Below are 21,204 nucleotides of genomic sequence, written 5' to 3'. Positions count from 1 at the left end.
AGATTTTTATTTGTCTGTTTTAGGACTTAGAGCCAAACAGAAATTAAAACAATACAAAAAAAAAGACACAGCAAATACCAAGAATAATGACAAAACATTGTGCCACTTCAGAAGTTAATACGCTTTTCTTTTTAAATCATAAGCATTACCTAGACTTTATAAATCTCCTTGCTGCTGAACTGCTCAGATTCAAATATGGGGAAAAAAGCTTGTTTTAAATGATTTAGCCCTATATGGAATTATAAAGTAAGCTAAAGTGTAATTCTTCAATTATAAGTAGATGAACTTCAACTTTTTTTTTTTTCCCCAGAGAGGGGTGGTATAGCCACTAGATTATTAAGTATAACACTAGACTCCTAAAATTTGCCAAATCACATGGGCTAGAATTATGAACACATAATTGTCTCTAAAATATCCATATCAAGATAAAAGTAACATTAAATTTCCATCTGGTAAAAGTCTTGTTTGCCTAAATTAGTTCTTAACAGTGGTATAAAACTTTTTCATTTTCTCTAAAAATAACTATTAACTTCATTCTAAATTTAAAGAGGCAGTTGAGACACATTTTTAATGCAAAATTAGTTCATGCATTTTTTTTTCATTTTTGAGATTTGAAAACATAATGTTTGGATAGTTTCTATTTTCAAAACTGTTAATTGCACAATATCTCATCCTAATGGTGAGCAATTTATTTCTTACTTCCTTCTACTTCTTGTCCATAAGCACATATATTTATCCCATTTGCAACCATAATATTCAACATTATTTCCCTCCTTTAAGGGCATATAATCAAAACATTTCTCCCTAAATTTCCATTATGATAGTTTTATTAACTATGTGATGTAATTTTAAAAATACTTCTGTTAACAATTATGTTTTAATGTATTTTTAAAAACTATGTAACAATATGCTAAATAAGAGAGGATGGAGAGTTAAAACTGGCTGAGGAAAGAGAATGTATACAACCAGAAGTGAAAGAAAGTCTAAATGTTCGCTGGATGGATGAGCCTGAATGAGATACAGTTACAGAGACCGCTCAGACAAAACAGGGGAAGTGAGATTAGCAGGCAGTGCCCTGTACTCCCTTTCCTTTTTTCAACCTTATTAGCAGCTTTCTTTATGATCACTAATAGCATTTCCAATATTATAATAAGGGTAGTCTATGTCACCACTCTAAAGGAAATCACAAAAGGTCTCAGTTGACCAACTAACTCCCACCTGTTCCTAGGTTCATCAGAGCAATACTGTAATAGGAGATAATTTTTCTTCTATATCACTTCTACTTTGCAGTGAACAAAATTTTTTTTCAACATGGAATGCTTTAAACTGGAATCTTGCCTCTAGATAGCTGTATAAATTTTATTACTAAAACATTATCACATTTTTACTTATTACTAATACAAACAAACAAATAAAGCCTGCAATGTTTCTCCTCTGGGATGGCAAATTCAAATCAACATGAATTACATTACCTGTTTCAGACATCTTGATTTTTTTTCTGTCAATCTTCAGAGAGCAATGGTCTTGTAATTAGACAAATTGTACATTGAACCCTCAAATTCATATTCTTTACACCAAAGCATCCAAATCAAAACACACCTCAGGATTTCCTCTGATGTGGGACCAAATCTTATTTTCGACTCTTTTCCAGCACTCGCCCAAATGAAAACTAAACAGCAATACTTTTGGATCCCATACCCAAGAAACCTTGGCTTACCTCGTTACTGTTAGACAAATTATTAACAACAGCAAGAACCCTATAGCCTTTATTGTTGTCAGATGAGCTGTTGTTCTGGTTGTGATATACCACACATGCAAAGTGTGCTGAAACAAATGTTTCAATAATTTATTTCTCATGAATTAATTCATTTAAATATATTTCACAAGACCGAATACACATTTGAGGAACAAAGTGACCAGATACATACATCTCTTCCAGAACTAGTGTTCCAAGATGCACCTAAAAATGTTCACTAACAGAGTTTTGTACTTTATCATATTGAGAGGTCTAGAAAGGACACCTGGTCCTTAATGCTGGTTATCAGGATATGATATGTTTAAGAGCAACAAAGGAGCAAACTGTAAGTTAAATCCTAAATTGCAGTAGAGCAGAACAAATATTGAGCTATTACTAAGAAAATCATCCATCATCAACACCAACTCTGCTTGCCATTATACAGACCAAGCAATTGACTGATTTCTTCATTTTTTAGTTATTGCCTCTGTTTTCCTGCAATTCAGTCATTTAGGGAGTGGTATTTAGGGATAGAATATGAACATAAATATAGGATTCAAATTGGATTGAAGTCAGGTCCTTGTCAGTTATACATAAAAAATGGGCTTTATTTTTAAGGTTTGTTTATTTATATTTATTAAAATTTATATACTTTACTAAAATAAATATAAGGTTTATATTTATTTTAAAAAGCTTTATTAATGCAACAGTTCATTTTATGGAATCTTACTTCATATGAATACAACTACTAATGGAATGAGGCAACATAAGAAGGTCTGGCTAAAAGACTTTTTTTGATAAAATAAATACATATGATTAAGTGGATGGTCAAGTCCTTGAAAACACTGCTGTACAGAATGTGGCATTTAATTTTAAATTTTCAATTGGCAAACTAGTCACTGCTTCAGGATTTTTAACTCAAAAAATTCAGAAAAATATGAGAATAATATTAAAGCCACTAAGCTATAAAGAATACTATAAATAAAATTAAATATATTAAAATATTGAAAATTCTCACTTTAAAGTCTTGCATAAAAACCAAATGACAACACTGATATTTAAAATTAAGAAGATGATTATGAACATCTCTTCATACAACTTTCCAATATACAGTTTTCCTTAGTGGGAAAACATTCATGCTTGCCCACTGAAATTGTAAGAACATCTGAAGCAATGCCTGATCAGACACTCTTTGGAACTAAAGAGTACTTGAAAAATGTTACAGAAATATTTTACACCTACATTTGCCATAGTATATCCATTTTCCACCACATTCCAAATTCGAAATAACAAAGTAGAAACATATCAAGATTTCACTTTGCGTTGCTAAAATATCTTCTTCCCCAAGACATACAAACTCATCTGACAAAAGCTATTGCTTTTTTTAAAAATATCTTAAGATTGACATGAAAATAGGCTTATAATTACATAGAAGTAACTAACACTGAAGATGAAAAATAACTGCTCCTCAAAGACCAAAATATATGATATGAACAATTACTATAAAGGAAAACGTAAATTCTTTTTTAAAAATATTTCAGAGATTAAAAGTGTGAGGTGCCCTTTTGTTGCAAATAACAGCATAAATTATATGCCTTTAAAAAGTAAATAGTATAAGAGTCTGAAAACAATTAAGATTAAAAAGATGAAATCTTTTGTGATAAATGGTACTCTGTCAGCAAATACTCTTAACTAAAATACCATAGTATAAGTGTCTTATTAAATGATAAAGTAATTTTAGTCCCATAATTATGGCAATACTATAAAAATAAAATTATACAAGTAGAATATCAAGTTTACCTTCTAATAATGGGTTATTACATAAAACAATATGCCTATTTCAGAGTACTTGATATTTTACAAATAATATTTCCCTACAATTTTCTTCAAAACCAAGGATATCCAATTTCATTTTGTTTTACATGTGTATACATTATTGACTTGAACTCTTTATCACCTTATAAAATCAATATGTTTTCCAAATCAAATAATCTAGTGTAAATATGTTTAGATAAATATTTCTAATTATTACCTGACAAATCTTTTAAAAACCCAAACTTATACCACAATGACAGAAAATGTTTTCACAAAGCCAGTCCATACGCATATTCTCGAAGAGACTTATAAACTTGTTTTTAAACTCATGTCAAATTTCAGGCAATTTTATGGCATTATAAAAAAAAAAAAAAAAGTGGAAGGAAAAATTTGTCCAGGGACTAATTCGTCTTTAGAAAGGCCCGGGAATTGTTGCCTTTCACAGGGCTATCAAGTGAAACCAGGGAAAACATCACTGAACAAAGTGAATAATTTCACTATCTTTTACCTTCAAATTTTAAAATCAACCCTACCTGTCTTCCATCAAGTAATTTATGAATGCACTTACAGAATTTATTAAGAATATCAAAAATTTTGGTTCAAACAAAGTCAACAAGCATAGACATGAGTGAAACAAAGCAAAGAAAACAAAACAAATAAAAACAAAACTACCACATACTTCATGGATTAATGGTGAAAAGAAAATAAGAGATTTCTTACCAAGCACCCCAAGTCGATAGTTGACTGTGATGACGATCACATTGCCATAACTTGCCAAGACACTCCCATCATATAAATTTCCAGTACCTTCCATATATGAGCCACCATGGATATACACCATCACTGGTTTGGGACCCCCACTGTCCCGAATATCTGAAAAACAAATGGTTGGCAATTGTTCTTATCCTCAAATAACACACATAATGAAGCAGAGAATACATTTTCCATTTTAGGGACAAAAGAGAATGATTTTAATATAGTTCTTCAAATTGCTGTTTTGTTAAAGTGTTTCTTCAGCAACTCATATTAAAGCTACTGTGAAAAGAGCAATAGGTATTCACTGTTTTCTAGCCAAAAATTTTGTTTAAAATTATAAACTGAATTACAAAACTTGGACATATTGAAAATGGGTGTAAAGTTTAGTGCTTTTTGATTGATTTTTAAAGTGACTGTAGAACAAAAAGGAGGAATGACAATGGGTCTTAGAACTAGTTTTTTTTTTTTCAATGTCATAGACTTCATATGGAATTTATGAGCCATAGGCTAAGGACAATGTTATCACTGCTATTGTGAATAAAACACTCTGGTTCTCCATTAATTATTTACCATAAAGGTTTTATTGAATGCATCATAATTATATTGAATAATTTATGCTCTAATTTGTGAACATAATTACAACACCGTGTTTTAGGTTCCAAAAGTTTCATTTCACTACTCAAGTGCCAACTGGCAGATGAATGTTTAGGCTGTATATCTGCACTTTTGTTGTTGTACGTAGGGTACTGTCACTTCAATGGTGTTTATTTGTTAAGTCTGGGTTATTTCCTCACTCCACCAACCCTGCCCTCTGGAAGAAGAAAACAAACTAAATTATATTTTTCATCTCTTTGTGTAACTCCTGTACTCTTCCTAGTCCCATTTTGGCTCTATGATTTTGTCATGTAGACATAAAATAAAATACAGCTAAGACCAGGTATAAAATACCCAATTTTAAGGATGATGTTAAAGTGACTTCAACAGCTCTGACTTTTAATCAGTTGCGTTTGCTTTTCTAAGATACTTTCCCCAAATTTTGTAATTTTCAATAAGGATCTAGAAATAGTATATAAGGGAACCATAAGATAATTTTAATTGGTATTAAAAATGCCATAATTTCTAGAGAGGTAGGTACTTCACTTTATATTGGCATGGTTTTAACTATCTAATATTGAAATATTATATATGTATGTATATGATTATGAATACATACATACACACATCAAACATTACTGTTCTATAATAGCCCATTATGTCTTTTACCCACAATTGATACTAAATTAGATTGAGTGTATTTTCTTTTTGTTAATGACAATATTAAAAAACACCATTTAAAAGTGTAGATTTGTTCCTTTGTTTTTGGCATTTTTTATCAAACTTAAATCTCCTATATCTTTGCAACTGAGGTTTCAGCTTTCAGAATGGACTAATATAGTATAAACTCATTGAAAAATCTGGTCATTATTTAGATGCTGCTTTACGTTTCCTATGAAAAGGGTAAATAATATAAATGCCTCAACTTTTCTACTGCTATAATAGTGATTTCCTTAAATTAAAAATCCTTTTAGGATGAGAAATGGCAGCTCAACTCATTTGTCCAGATTTTCAAGTTAGGAAAACAGCTCACTGCAGAATTCAGAGACTTTTCTTAAAAGCCTATTTTAAATTTAACTTAATACCAGTATATAAATTTACCATAATCCCCTTCTTCCTCTCCAAGCGTGTACTTGAGAAGAGTGTCTTATTTTTAAGTGGTAAAAGGAGGATACTTTGACATCAAAACTATCAATTAGACACAATTACATTTAGAAGGAAAACTTAAATTTATTTTCTCCTTAAATCATTAGGAGGGAAAATTGTATTCACTCATTTGTAAAGATGTGGGGGCCTGAGGAGATGTTAGGCTTACACAGAGAAAACAATCCTTTTGAAATTTTTAACTATCTTCCATTTTTAAATGTCTGTTTGCTACATACGGTTTTAGCTTATTTTTCTAGGATGGCTGGCACCGAAGAAGCAGTAATAAATTATTAAACTGAAATCATTAACTGACTGTTCACAGCAGACACTATACTCTGCTAATTGTATGCTTGTAGGTAGCACAGAGGGAGGCTGTTTCAGAATTCTTCTTTAATTAAAATTACATAGAATTACAAAGCACCAACTGTGAACTGTAATGAAATCTTGGTAGAACCATTCTGTTCACCTGGAAAACAATACAGGCAAACATTGAGACAACTTGCCACATTTTATACCTAATAACAGAATGAAGTGGACATCGTCAGGAAACACTGAAAATATGACAATACATCCCACGAGCTATTTTGGGTGGTATCTCTTTACTTTTCTTTGAAAACTTAGACTTGAGAGAATTAAGAATAGTTTGGGCTGATTCTAATTTCCAATTTATCTTTTCAAATTTCTCAAAGATTTCAACGTTGTCCAAGAACTTAATATACCAAGAAGTTCTTTTCTGGAATGTTATGTATGATTCTAGTCCTATGTTCTGAACAATATTTCTTTTTGCTTGAAGTAATCCTGAAGCTTATGCTATATGGGGTAATTATCAAAATTTTAGGGGCACCTAGGTGGCTCAGTTGGTTAAGCAACTGCCTTTGGCTGGCTTAGGTCATGATCCCAGAGTCCTGGGATCCAGCCCTGAGTCAGGCTTCTTACTCAGCAGGGAGCCTGCTTCTCCTTCTCCCTCTGCCTGCTACTCTACCTGCTTCTTCTCTCTCTCTGTCAAATAAATAAATAAAAATTTTTAAAAAGTCACATTCATGAAAATTACCAAATTTTGATACTAATTATCAAAATAAGTAAAATTCTTGCATATAACAACCTTTAAAATTGCTAATAAAGTTTGGAAAGATGTCATATTTCTATTACAGGATAATTGGAGTTCTATTTATGATAGTGTTTTTATCACAGGGGTCTATCCTAGACTTTATTTTCTTCATAGGATATAGGTCTTTTTAATGTAAATATAAATAGTAAATAGTTCAAATATAATAGTATAATAATATATATAAACAGTGTAAATTATATCTGTATTTACTTTTATTTTAAAAAGACAGAATCTTTATAAATAATATATCAGATAGCCTACTATTGAATACCATCTGCTAATGTCATCATTTTAATAAAATTTTAAGGAACCATTATGTCTTTGGTGCAAATGTATTAGATGTACTTTAGGAATTTATGATGAATTTATTAGACCCAAGTCATCCCTCTAAATCTTGTCTCATATTTTTCTCTATAAATAAGGTGGATTTCACCTAATATTTCTGACTTTGCCTAAGCATCTGCTACTGACTTTACTAAAATCAAAACCACTCTCAGAGACTAAAACACTAGTTTAGGTACAGTAAAAATACAAAAGTTCATAAAGCATGTTTATATTTTCTGTTATGTACATTTTTTAAGGCCTTGCCAAGCATCTAAGTCTCTGAAAAGAGTGGATGGTAAAGGGGGAAGTACTACACTGATGGTTATTTAGGGTAGGCAAGTATGTAGTTTTTCAAGTTAAAAAAGTAATAGACTTGGAATCTGAGTAGATAGCTCTATTTTAAATTTTAGTAGCTATTTTATCTTCCTGATAAACCAAAATTTTAAGGCAATGTAGCAAATGTCAACAAATCTAGAGCAATTAATGGGGATTTATTTGTGCTTGACAACCAGGGTTTGGGAATCACAACCCCCTTTAATGGTCTTAATGACTAATTATTAGTCACATAACTCCTTAAATATGCTTACTGGTTTCCTTTTCTTAAGAAAAAAAACTCATTAAGTCCGTAATTGCCAATAATTGAGAGTTTTTGGCATTTAATAGTTTTTAAATCGTGGGGTATTGCCTCAATTAAAATTTTCTCTGACATATTTCAAGACGTTGTTGTGTCCCCCTTTACTAATTCTACCAACCTCAGGTACCAACCTCATTCCAAACCAGCAAAAGAATATAGAAGTGTTGGCTAAATATAATTTTTAGTTAAAAAATATATAAACATCTATAAGAGCAGTTTTAAAAGGCTATATTTAAAATATAAAATTGCATCTGAATATTGAAATATTAATATTAAGGTATTCCTAGCACAATTAAAATAATTTTAAATATCTCCTAAATTCCCAAAATAAATTGGTAGATCTACAGTGTTGCTTTGACCCATTTTTATCACTTCAGATTAGTCTTTTTGAAACTATGGAAATAGCCTATGAAATATGTAGTTTTTTGGCTATTATAAAACACAAATGAAAAGTGATAAAAATTGTGACTGGCCTAAAGATGGCAAAAGAATAACTAACGGTAAAGACACAGAGGAGAATTAGAAGTAATGAATAGTGCTCCAGGAAGAAGCCTTGGGTTAGTTTAAGTGAATGAGAAGCACCTCCCAGTCAATATCCCTGGTAGCCTCTGAGTTCAATGGCTGAGAAATCAAGTAAAGATTTCAGTTATCAGTGAATAATGGAGAATAAGTAACTTAACTTCTGACAAAAGTAAAAAGTAATTTTTCAAGTAGTTTATATTTGTGGTTTTATGTCTAGTGATGGTGATTCATAATTTGGAACAAATCAAAAATGAAAATTGGCCTTGGTTTTTATTCACACTCATGTCTACAAAATAATTGTAAAAGGAACTGAATAGATGATGGTCAGGCTTTTCTACAAAGGTTTTTTGTTGTTGTTGTTGTTGTTGTTTTTATCCTGAAGAATATTTGAATTTATCTTTCTTGTCTTTGCTGTCTTAACAAGCATCCAAAACAACAGCACAGACGAGTGGACTCAACTTGAACTGACTGCTCTTACATTCTATACTTCGGAGCATTTAAAAATATATATTGATTTGATAAGTTTTGTGACTGACTGGCTTAGTACTTAACCTGAATACTACCTGCCAATTTAAACAGGGGTTTTAGTACATTTTTAATGGCTATTTAAAAATGTTAAATGTGCTTCGAAAGAGGTCTGTAAAACAGATTCACATATATGGGGTTTAGCTCGTTATGGTGGCTCAGAAGTATCTTTTGTAAACTTGTAAATGTCTTACTTGATGCTCAGCGAATTATTTTTTAAATAGGAAAATTATGTATACTAACTTTGTGAGTTCTTTCAGAAAATGTAGAGTTTACAAGGCGACACACTAAGAAGTTCTTTATATTTAAGTATTATTTAAATAACAAATGTCTAGGAGTTAAGGATTTTCAAAGGGCTCAGCAAATCCCAAAGCCGCTAAGTGGAAGCAGTCTTCTTAAAGCTGTGAGAACACAGTCAACAAATGTCTCGAATGTTTGAAAACTTCTGATTTCCAACAATATTTTTAAAAAACACAATTTGCATTTTGATATTATGTTTATTTTTATCTATTTAGCATTCAAAATGACAACTCATGGACAGCTATAATGATTTATTTCAAATATTAATGACTGCTTTGTGTTTAATCTTTAATTCACTGTTGGGGTTCATGGTAAACGTATTTTTATTTTTTTTTAAAGATTTTATTTATTTATTTGACAGAGAGAGAGATCACAAGTAGGCAGAGAGGCAGGCAGAGAGAGAGGGAAGCAGGTTCCCCACTGAGCAAAGAGCTGGGTTCCGCTGGATCCCAGGACCCTAAGATCATGACCTGAGCTGAAGGCAGAGGCTTAACCCATTGAGCCACCCAGGCACCCTGGTAAATGTGCTTTTAATCAGAGATCATAAATTTCATTTAATCAAAATAATTCTTAAATGTTATAAAAATATTAAAACACAATATAATGTTTAAGCTTTCAATACTTCACCTCTATAATTCAATTTTCTACTGTGAAGTAGTTTATTATATAAATATCTAAATGAAGATAATTCAAGTTGTTTAGTAAGGACATATTCATTCATAGTTTTAAGTCATGTAACTAGCATTTCTGCTGAACTGCTTGTAGGTTATTTTATTTTGGAAAGCCATTCATACTGTATTATTGATATCGTTATGAGATTTAATTTCTAGGGCTCTGGGAGTTACTTTTAAACCTGGGATAACATGAGTCACTTCTTGAAGAATCATAACTAGGTTAGCATTAAAAAAAAAAGTCCCAAGTGGACTGAAGGTGAACTGAAAATATCAATGGTCCCCTCTGGATACTCCACCTAACACCAGGTAAAGGTACACAATGGAATGAGAAGTGTCAAATCAATCTAACAAGTATTTACATGTACAGAGTATATCAGAATTGCATGTCATAAGAAAATTAGAAAGAGAAAACAATTTTGATATTAGGAAAGTAGTATATATTTTATTGCTTATAGTTGGCAATACCCAGAAAATCAGAACACTTCCATAACCAGGCTAGAAATTATGTGCTTTTGAAATGAAAGGATATCCATCAAATCTGTCTGGAGTACTGAAGTGATTGCACAGTGTTTACTACAGTTAATTTAAATAGGTGGAATGCCTGTCTTATCTATACAATTGAATTTATTTATATAATATTTAAGCAAATCAATAGAAAACAGCATTTTTGTCATATAAATTATATTGCTCAAGAAACACTTTATATCAGCCTTTGGTTGTCCTTCATTTTATTGGGTATGGGGTTCTTTTTAAACAAATGTCAAAGGTAAAAATGAAACACATTTTGATACTGGGTAAAATATTTACATAGATTAGAAAACATGCAAAATGGGTACAGAAAGACTACAGGGGGAGAAATTGTTAGTTCAAAGAATGTGGACAAATTTCAGTCAAAACATGGGATGGAACATATCAAAAGTCAGTTCAAGAAAACAAAAAAAAAAAATGCCCCTCTTTCTAAAACATTTTAATGGTTGGCATCAAAATGTAAAACTTAACATTCATTTTTTTAAAAAAATTAAAAATGTATATTTATGTGTAACAACAAGCAAGAAGACAAAACACATCAAAAACGGGAATTAAAAACAACTCTTCAAAAAAAGACAAGAAGTAAAAAAATAGAAAGGGGTGGAAAAAGTGATTGAGGCCCTTGTCATGCAAATAGATTTGGTGGAAAAAAAAATACCTTCATCTTCAGCACCGTCATTATCACCTAAATCATCTGTCTGTTTCTTTGTAAGGGGACCTAGGATTGAGAACGGAGAAATGGAGGGAAAAAAAAAGACAATTCAAGAATAAACAAGACTGAGGGGAAAAAAAATAAATGTAAATACTAAAATTCTCAAGGGTATTTCCAAAAAGAGTGGGGAAGTGGTTAAGTCAAAGTTGATTATCTATTTTGTTTAAAAAAAAGAATCCCTCTCCCCAAAATATCTTATAGAAGATTTGGTTTGTGAATATATCCAGCATAAAAAATACATTATGGTTTGAAACTCAAGTCATAAGCAAAGGAAATGATTTTTTTTTTTAATATCCACTGCATAAAAAAAGTAAACAGTTTTAGCTGAAAGAACTTAATTTATTCAGTGTCTTTTCTAATTTGAATTAGTGACAACAATAAAGAAAGTAGGCCAAACTCATCTTTAATTTGGGACAATATAATAACATTAGGGAAAATAGAGATATGAACATTTTTAGGGTGTTTTCTTTTCTTTTTTTCCTCCTAATTTTTTGTAAGAGCATTAACACTTGCATTTTACACCTTTTTATATCATACATTTTTCAAAACTGTGACTTTTTAAAATTACTTGTCATTAAATATTTCCCCATGTGTTTTAATTAAATATTAGCTGTGGATTTAAGACATTTGCAACCTGTAAAAAAGTATGAACAGATAATCTCATCACTCTGTAGAGCAACGGTAGCATCAATAGAAGTCAGTGTTTGGTTATTAAGTTAGTTACAGAGTCAAGGCTTACATTTCATAAACAATTTAGTAATATAACAGAATTATGTCCTCTTGCAATTTCACTTCCAGTATAGTTATTTATAAAGGAATCATTTTTAGGATAATAATTATACTAAAACACTGTGAATGTTTAATAAATGTTTTATTATACTTAACAATATTAATTTGCTAGAATAAAGAAGCACACCAAAGGGGAAGTCAAAGGCCATTTGAAAGTAATTTTAAGTGTCACATAATTGACATATTCAGCACAAAAAAAAAGCAAGTGAAGCCCCACATTTCTTTTTGTTTCCACAACCATTTAATTTGTATGACATTTCATAATCCTCATGCAAAAGCAATCATTACAAACACAGGACACTCAAGTTAAAAGACAGCCAAACACAGCAGTAAGCAAGAGAATTTTGTCATGCATAAAATAACATTCATAGAAAAAGGAAGGGGAAAAAAAGACTGAAAGTCATGTATTGATTTCAATAATATAAATAGAAAAGAAGCAGGCATTAACTGTAAGCACACTTCATAAGGAAGGATTGTTATACATTTTGAGAAAGTCTTCTGAGTCTTTTCAGCGATTACTGTGCATTATGTTTGTAATTCAAACTATACCTATTATCAGAACCCTCAAAGAATGGAAAACACCATCCCAGAAAATGGAAGGGGAAAAAAAGAGATATAATCCAGTTATGTTTCATCAGTGCAGAGAAACAGCCTTGAAAAATAGTACTAACTGGCAAAGATCAAAAGATTGGAATTGGAGAAATTAATGATTTACTGAAGCGACTCATTGACTACTCGTTGTAAGGTCATGGTTTCAAGGTCATTCCAAATATAGACAGAGGAGCTGTACACAATAAATTGAGTGATATACTTTTATAGTCACTCTTGTAAGCAATCATTCCATTAAGAGAAAACCTAGATGAAAACAAGTCTATGTTAATTGACACTCTGTTGCAAGTTCACAGAAATCTACATTTCTTTAACATGACCCTGCTTAGTGCAAAAAATACCATTTTGGGATGTCCATGCAACAATGTAGCTACATTTCCGAAAAATAGAGATAGTTTTTTTTTAAATTAAAAAATTGCTGTATCAAAAACTATATTTGAAATATTTCCAGTTTGAAAACCACACAAAATATTAGGCTTGGAAAATTGTTTTCAAGCTTTTTATTTTTCTTTTAACTACCTTAAACAATAAATGAACAGACCTCAACAAATATGATTTCTTGCATTTCTATTTTCAAGGATGCTGTATAGAAATTATAGCTTGATTTACTAATAGACAACACAGATTAAGTGCCGTGGTCATTATTTATTGCCACCCAAACCACTATCTACTTTCCAATTTTAGATAAATTACTAAATTTGCTTAATTCTTGGCTCTATTAAGAAACCATTAGTGTGAGTTCAAAAAAATTTTTTTTGCTGAATCATCAGTTCACTAACATTTGGAGACACATGTAAAACCCATCACAATTAAATTAAGTGACTCTCATCACTTTGTTCAGGCCTTTTTTGAACAATTCAGATGAAGTGTCTTTCTTTCCTGCGCTAGGATAACCCGAGGTAATTCATGGGACTTCTTCAGGAAATCATTCAGGTTCTACAGTCACCTAGCCAGTAGTTTTACATACTTTGCACACACACAGAATAGCTGGTTCTTAGTTAGTGCTGTCGGTTAAGTGACCGAAACCGGCTCTGGGTTTGAACTCAGCCCTGCCCCAAACTCTGTGCTCAGGCTGGAGTCTGCTTAAGACTCTCTCTCCCTCTCCATGCCTATTTCCCCCTCAAATAAATAAATAATTCTTAAAAGAAGAAGAAGAAGAAGAAGGAGAAGGAGAATTATTGCTGGTTCTTGGGTTTGCACAAGATATGATAGCAAGAGAATTTTTATGAAAACATGATCTGCCACTTGTTTGCACATGGGACATAGTTCTCAGTTGCTATATGACTCTGGGTCTGCATAAATAAGGAAGCCATGGAAATGATACCGCATATACCATGAGATGACTTTTTCATGGATAGAATAGTTGAACCACATTTTTTGCTGCAGTCTTATCAGGAAACTGCATGCCTCTTAACTGAGGTGGGATAATGATCACATACATGCACTAGATGGAACATCTTTTACTATAGTAAATCTGAAAAGTTACAAACATATAGATATTCAGCATCATAAATAGATGGGGACATCATTATCTTGGAAAAAGGTTAAGTCAAATTCTCCCAACTAAAGAAGTACACTTAACTAAATAAAATCTGTTATTGTATGATATTAAATTGTTCCCACAGTAGGGGTTCCAGCAATATTTTCATAATTTCAGCATAATTGGGTTTTCTTAACATCAAGAATTGTTTACACATCTGACTTTTTGAAGCTTCCCTGGGGAGAAGAGGGCTGATAACAATTTTTGGCCAAAATGGTTATAAAAAGAAAACAAAACCCCAGATTTCCTTTATCTCAATGCTTAAAGGCACAAGAAACAAATATTTGAGAAGGTCCGGCATTGCAAATTGAAAAACCCAACATTGGTTTCTCTAAGGAAGACTCAAACAGAGTAAACATATGCTTGTGGGTTACAGAAACAGATCCCTACATGATCTCAAGATTCCTTATTCCCAGGCTGGAAGGAAAATAGCCTGTTGCTTTGAGCTTCCTTCTTTCTAAGATATCTAGGATATCTGGCTCATTTTTAGTTTATTCTACATTGACATCATTTGATATAATAACAAATGTTGAAGTTTTTTTAATTGAAAGAAAATATAGTAAGAGGTGATTGTCATTAATTTTCTTACAAAAATTAGACAACCACATTTTAGAGACCATGTATTTCCTATAAAGTGATCAACATTATTTCCCCCAAGGGTAAAACATTTATCCTTCAACAAAGATGTACAGCAATCATTAACAACATTCCAACCATAGCTTATGCTTCTTTAAAACTATAAACAGTGCATTTTCAGTACTAAGCAGTTTAAATGGTATCTTAAAGCACCAAAATATAAAGCGAATGAGTCCCCTAAACCTGGAGAAGTGATTTATTTTACCTTGAAACTATAGGATCTGTCCTCCTTGAGGAATGCACACATAACTCTCATTAGAGTTAATAGGAAAGTGGACCTCCTGTCATTTTGAAAGGGAGTGAGAGTAATTACTATATTTTATATCTCCTATAGGCAATAAATAGATTCAGTGGTGAACCAACAGGACTAGGAAGGTAAAGGGAATTCCTACCCATGAAGGTAAAGGGAGCTCCTAACCATGAACTTTGAACTCATTTAAATCCCAAGAGTTTCTATGCCATTAATATAAGCATAATTCAAAGTGTTGGCCTTTACAAAGGACTTATGATGCAGTCTTACATTTTAGGATCTGACCACAGTGCTTTTTATTTTTAAAAAAAGGAATAAAAATATCAGCATTTCTCTGTAGTTAACTGGAGAATAATTATGAGGCCCTGAAATAATTACTATCCACCCATATTAATGCTGCTTTTTATCCTTCTCTTTGATGAAGGGCTAATATACTTTAGGTCTCAAATACATTAGAACTGATTATAAATTCCTTCATTACATGTTCAATTCAGCAGAAATTATCTGTACTTTGTGTCACACATATCTACAAAAGACAAGCAGGTTGAGGGTATTATTAGCTTCTGACTTAGAAAGCTGGCCATGAGAAATGTGGCCTTCTTAAGAGGGCAAGTCTTTGAAAACTTTAGGATTATTTAGAGCTCTAGGCTGTTGTGAGTTCCGTTGTGGTACATGGACAGCCCTAGCTAATAGACCTTGCTCTATTCTTTCCCCACCAGACTTTGAGGTAAACTGACTTCATGGGATTCCTAAGGCTGCTTCCACAGAATGGGAAAATACAAGTATGTTGCTACTTGTTCTGGGGCAATTGGATTTAAAAAGATTTAAATATTTTCAGGAATGTTCTTAGTCTGTATAAAACTAGAATCAAGGGTGTAAAAATCTATGTCCACTCTGTATAGAAGACAATGCTGGAATTCAGTATATTACAGATAAAAGTAGCAGATGTTACTGTATTTGATTTTTTCCAAATTAATAAACATTAAAATACAATGACTTAAAGAAATCAGATATCATGACAGTTGGTGTCATTGCAAAGGTAGTAAATTTTACCTATTGAAATTTTGTGAGTTTTATAGAACTACAATACACAACTCTTGAGGATACAGAAATGAGTGAAAGCAACTGATTTGAGATAATACTCATTAATTTGATATGACTATACTTATTAACTAAAGGTTATCACACTTATTAAACCACTGATTTTGTTAATATGTAAAGAAATCATAGCTGAGAATAATTTTCTTAATAATTTTTCAATTAAAAGTCAGCATTCTTGTGCAATGTCACAACTATGCATGATGAGAAAATAAAAATATAATGCAAACTGCTGTGATGAGATATTGGAAGCAAACTTTGGAAGAATTCATGGTTTTTAAAGAATCCATATCTGTGCAAATCTTGGTGGCACTACTATGCCATGCATGATGTTTCAGTATCTCTTAGGAGAGCTGCCTATTTAGGCTAGTGGTTCAAATGTACATATGCTATAGAAAGGACCAGATTCCAAGGGTATAAAAGAAGTAGATAAGCTCTGTGTTTATTTTTGTGTTAGAAGAAAACACCTGCATGAAAAAAAAAAAAAACACACTCCCTCAGTTCTTCAGAGGCAGAGCATAGCTTAAAACATGACTTTTGAAAAAAATAAAAATTTAAAAAAAACATGACTTTTGGGTAAAAGAAAATTTGATGTTAAGGTCAGGAAAAAAGGAAAGAGAAATCTTGGATTCAGTACACTGAGAAGAGCTCATTCATATTTATAAGGAAAACAAGTTGCTTTTTCATAAAATTACTTTTATTACAACACTTGGAAGTCAAAAGCAATCCTGTCTAGAACAAAAGTGATAGGATCTGGGGATTTTTTTTTAAGTAGATTAAACAGTAAGTAAAATAGGCTAACTCTTAATCTGAGCATCACCAAATTCGCACAAGCTTGTTATTTTCTTAACACTACATTTGTTTGATTTTTTAATAAATGCACATGCAGTATTTTATATCATGAAGAATGTCAGGATAATGCTCCCTTCTCATCTGGAACAATGTCCTATATGCTTAATCAATCCTATAGTACTCTGTGAAGACATACTCTGAACTGACCTGGCTTTCCAAACATTATCCAGAGATGTACTTGGGTGAGGACACAAGTGCCACAAGATCCCAGAGCTCTCTCAGCAACACATGAGTCTGTGATGGGCTCAGTAGCCCAGACTCCTTGATATGTTTGCCAGTATTTAGTCGTCCAGCTTTTCCAAATACATGCTATGCTAGGTCACCAGCATACATGGTGAACAGCACAGGCAGGACTTCAGCCCTCATGAAAGTTAATTTTGTCAAAGAGAGAGACTTAAAGCAAATAATCACACGCATAAGCATATACTTACAGATTGTGTTAAGAAAAAAAAGTCTTGGGGTTACGAGAGGTTATACAAGGCAACCTAGCTAAACCCAAGGACTGAAAGACAGCTCAGTACTAAGCAAGCAACGAGGCTGGGGTTTGGAAGGTAGGGTGGAAAGAAGATTCTTGGCAGAAAGGCCCTAAAGTTAGAGGGAGCCTGGAGGTTGCTGAGGTTGGCAAAGGAGAACAGAGAGTAGTGGGAGATGAGGATGAGTACGCAGCTTCTCTAGCCTAGGGATTTTTGTCTTAACCCTGAAATCAGTAGGAAGTCATTTAAAGGGTTTAAGCACACACTGACAAATTGGGCCCTATCTGAATCTTAAAGAGAAAATCACAAAGAGGTGAGGTCACTCCAAATCGTAGGGCAGAGAATACTTCACACAGAGGTCTGCATTATGTTCTTATCAGATGAAAATAGTTCATGAGAAGAAATGAGATGATGGAAAAGGAGTCTGTAACTCTCCTCTATTTTCTGTTTGTAAATAAAATGAATATCATCAAAAAGAAAAATCTAACACTCCAGCACATCTAAAAATTTTATGAGTATTTTAAAGTTTTCTATTAAACATGTATTTGAATTTAAATTTATTTTGCCTAAGATTTAACATGATGAGAATTAACATATCCTGACCACTCTTATATTCATACAAAGATAAATATTCTGTAAGTGACGTCTACGTGGATATCTCACCCCTTCTCAGCATAATAGGGATGCCCATCAGGTCCACCTCAAAGCCAATTTTACCCCCCAAAAAGGTTTTGCTTTCAGAGTTATAACTTCCTACTGCTTCTCCAATTTTATTCCTGTCATTCTTTTCCAGAACTCTCTATTATTGGCCTTGTCTGTGGCCATCACTATCACATGACTGAATTATTGCAGTAACCTCATAGTTGCTCTCACTGTCATCTAGACTCTAGACCATCTCCCAAGCCATTTTGTATGCCATAGGTTTTTGAAGTTATAGAAAATAATAGTGGCAAACCCAAAAAGAAAAAGATTTAATCACCATCAGCTAAAATGTACACACATTCAACTCCTTCTAAGACTAAAATTGCAAGCATTCCAAGGGAACAGGAACTCAAGAGCATATACAAAAAACTTGTACTGTGAATTTTAAAATAGCTATAACGAGACAGATGAAAACTAAATATAGTTCAACACTCATTTTGATGTTTTAGAAATTCATGAGCAAAAAAAAAGATTTTTTATTCAAAATGGAAACAAGTCATTTCAAATATTTTTTTAAAAATGCAGGTCAGATTAGTGTTCACTAAACATCACTTTCATTGTTTCACTACTTAAATAAAAATTTTTACTGTCTGCTTCTTTCTTATTATTTTAGACTAAATGCCCCAGATTGAACCATAAGACCCTCCTTATTCTTTCCAGATTTTATCTCTTCATTCCATTGCTTTCCAAAATACATCTCTTCTGGATTCTGCCAAACATTTAAAGAAAAACTAATACCAATTTCTCTTAAAGTTTTCCCCCAAATTGAAAAGCATGGTATGCTTCCAAACTCATTTTATGAGGTAGTATCACCTGATAACAAAGCCTAATGAGCACACTACAAGAAAAGAAAATCACAGCCAATATCCCCAATGAACATAGATGCAAAAATATTCAACAAAATATTAGCAAACCGGATTCATCAATACATAAAAAGATCATATATCATGATGAAGTGGGATATAAAGATGGTTCCACATTAACAAATTAATGTGACATATCGCATTAACAAAATGAAGGCTGAAAATCATATGATCATGATAGAAGCTGAAAAAGCATTTGACAAAACACTGTATCTTTTCATGATAAAAACTCAATAGACTGTGTATAGAGGAAAAGTATCTCAACATAATAAAGGCCATAAATAATAAGTCCATACTTAACATCATATCCATCATGAAATGCTGAAAGCTTTTCCTCCAAGATCAGGAACAAAACAAGGGTGCCCATTCTCACTACTTTTATTCAACATAGCACTAGAAGTCCCATTCAAAGCAATTAGGCAAGAAAAAAGAAATAAAATGCGTCCAAATTGGAAATGAAGAAGCAAAATTGCCTCTATTTGCAGGTGATACGATATTATATATAGGAAGTCCTAAGGACTCCACATAAATACAGAAAGAACTAATAAACAATTTCAGAAAAGTTGCAGGAGAAAAAATCAATATACAAAAATCAGTTGTGTTTTTATAAAAATGAAATATCAGAAAGAAAAATTGAGAGAACAATCCCATTTACAATAATATCAAAAAGGTTAAGATACTTAGTAATAAATTTAACTAAGAAGCAGAAGATCTGTGCAGCAATAAGATACTAATGAAAGAAACTAAAGAGGATGTAAATAGATGGAAAGAGATATGGACATTTTGATGTCCATAAACTGAAAGAATTAATATTGTTAAAATGTCTGTATTACTCAAAGTGATCTACAGATGCAACACAATCCCTCTCAATATTCCAATGGTGCTTTCCACAGAAATAGAACCCACAATCCTAAAATTTGTATGAAACCACAAAAGACCCCAAATAGCCCAAGCAATCCTGAGAAAAGACAACAACGCTGGAAGCATCACACCTTCTGATTTTAGACTGTATTACAAAGCTGTAGTAATCAAATCAGTATGGTATTGGTGTAAAAAGCAGACACATAGATCAACAGAACAGAATAGAGACCCCAGAAATAAACCTAAGTATATATGGTCAATTACATTTCAACGAAGGATCCAAGAATATATAGTAGGGAAAGTATAGTTTCTTCAACAAACGGTGCTAAAAAAACTGGACAACCACAAACAAAAGAATGACACCAGACCCCTATTTTAATTGATACACAAAAATAATGTCAAAATATATTCAAGACTTGAACGTAGACATGAAGTCATAAAACTATGGCTATGTGTTCTAGAAGAACACATAGTAAGTGAACTCCTTGACGTTGGCCTTGGCATTAAGTTTTTGGATTTAGGGGCACCTGGGTGGCTCAGTGGGTTAAAGCCTCTGCCTTTGGCTAAGGTCATGATCTCAGGGTCCTGGGATCAAGCCCCACATCAGGCTCTCTGCTCAGTGGAGAGCCTGCTTACCCCTCTCTCTATGCCTGCATCTCTGCCTACTTGTGCTCTCCCTCTCTCTCTGTAAAATAAATAAATAAAAATAAAAATCTTTAAAAAAAATTTTTTTGGATTTGATACAAAAGGCAAAGGCAACAAAAGTAAAAATAAATAAGGGGACTACATTAAATTGAAAAACTTCTACACACTACAGAAACTCTTAATAAAATGAAAAGGGCATCTATGCAACTGGAGAAAACATTTGCAAACCATGTATCCAATAAGACGTTAATATTTAAAATATACAAAAAATTCATACAACTCCATAGCAAAACAAAACAAAAACAAAAACAAAAACAAAAAAACCAAAAAACCTTCCAAACAACCCAATTAAAAAAAATTCAAAACCTAAATAGACATTGTTTTTTTCTAAAGAAGACCTACATATGACCAATAGGTAATGAAAAGGTGCGCCACATCACTAACCATCAGGGAAGTGCAAATCAAAATTATAAGGAGATATCATCTCACCTCTGTTAGAATGTCTGTTATCAA

The 21,204-nt window shown here is 32.2% G+C and overlaps 1 protein-coding gene across 9 annotated transcripts in view; it reads right to left on the bottom strand.

The window, feature by feature from the left end:
* Positions 1 to 21,204, bottom strand: part of NLGN1 (neuroligin 1) — an 824,956-nt gene that overhangs the window by 438,292 nt on the left and 365,460 nt on the right. For 6 of the 9 annotated variants that reach the window (XM_032842375.1, XM_032842376.1, XM_032842374.1 and 3 more), the window contains 2 exons: positions 11,320 to 11,379; positions 4,271 to 4,423 (listed from right to left, as the gene is read on the bottom strand). In XM_032842375.1, the coding sequence (XP_032698266.1) occupies positions 4,271 to 4,423; positions 11,320 to 11,379 (213 nt within the window). The remainder of the gene's footprint in view (positions 1 to 4,270; positions 4,424 to 11,319; positions 11,380 to 21,204) is intronic. The other 3 variants (XM_032842379.1, XM_032842381.1, XM_032842382.1) reach the window with 1 other exon arrangement.

Source organism: Lontra canadensis, unplaced genomic scaffold (assembly GCF_010015895.1).
Source record: "Lontra canadensis isolate GAN:19392208 unplaced genomic scaffold, GSC_riverotter_1.0 scaffold129, whole genome shotgun sequence".
Taxonomy (NCBI): domain Eukaryota; kingdom Metazoa; phylum Chordata; class Mammalia; order Carnivora; family Mustelidae; genus Lontra; species Lontra canadensis.
The sequence above is the reverse complement of the archived record's forward strand: the minus strand, read 5'-3'. Positions and strand labels throughout refer to the sequence as shown.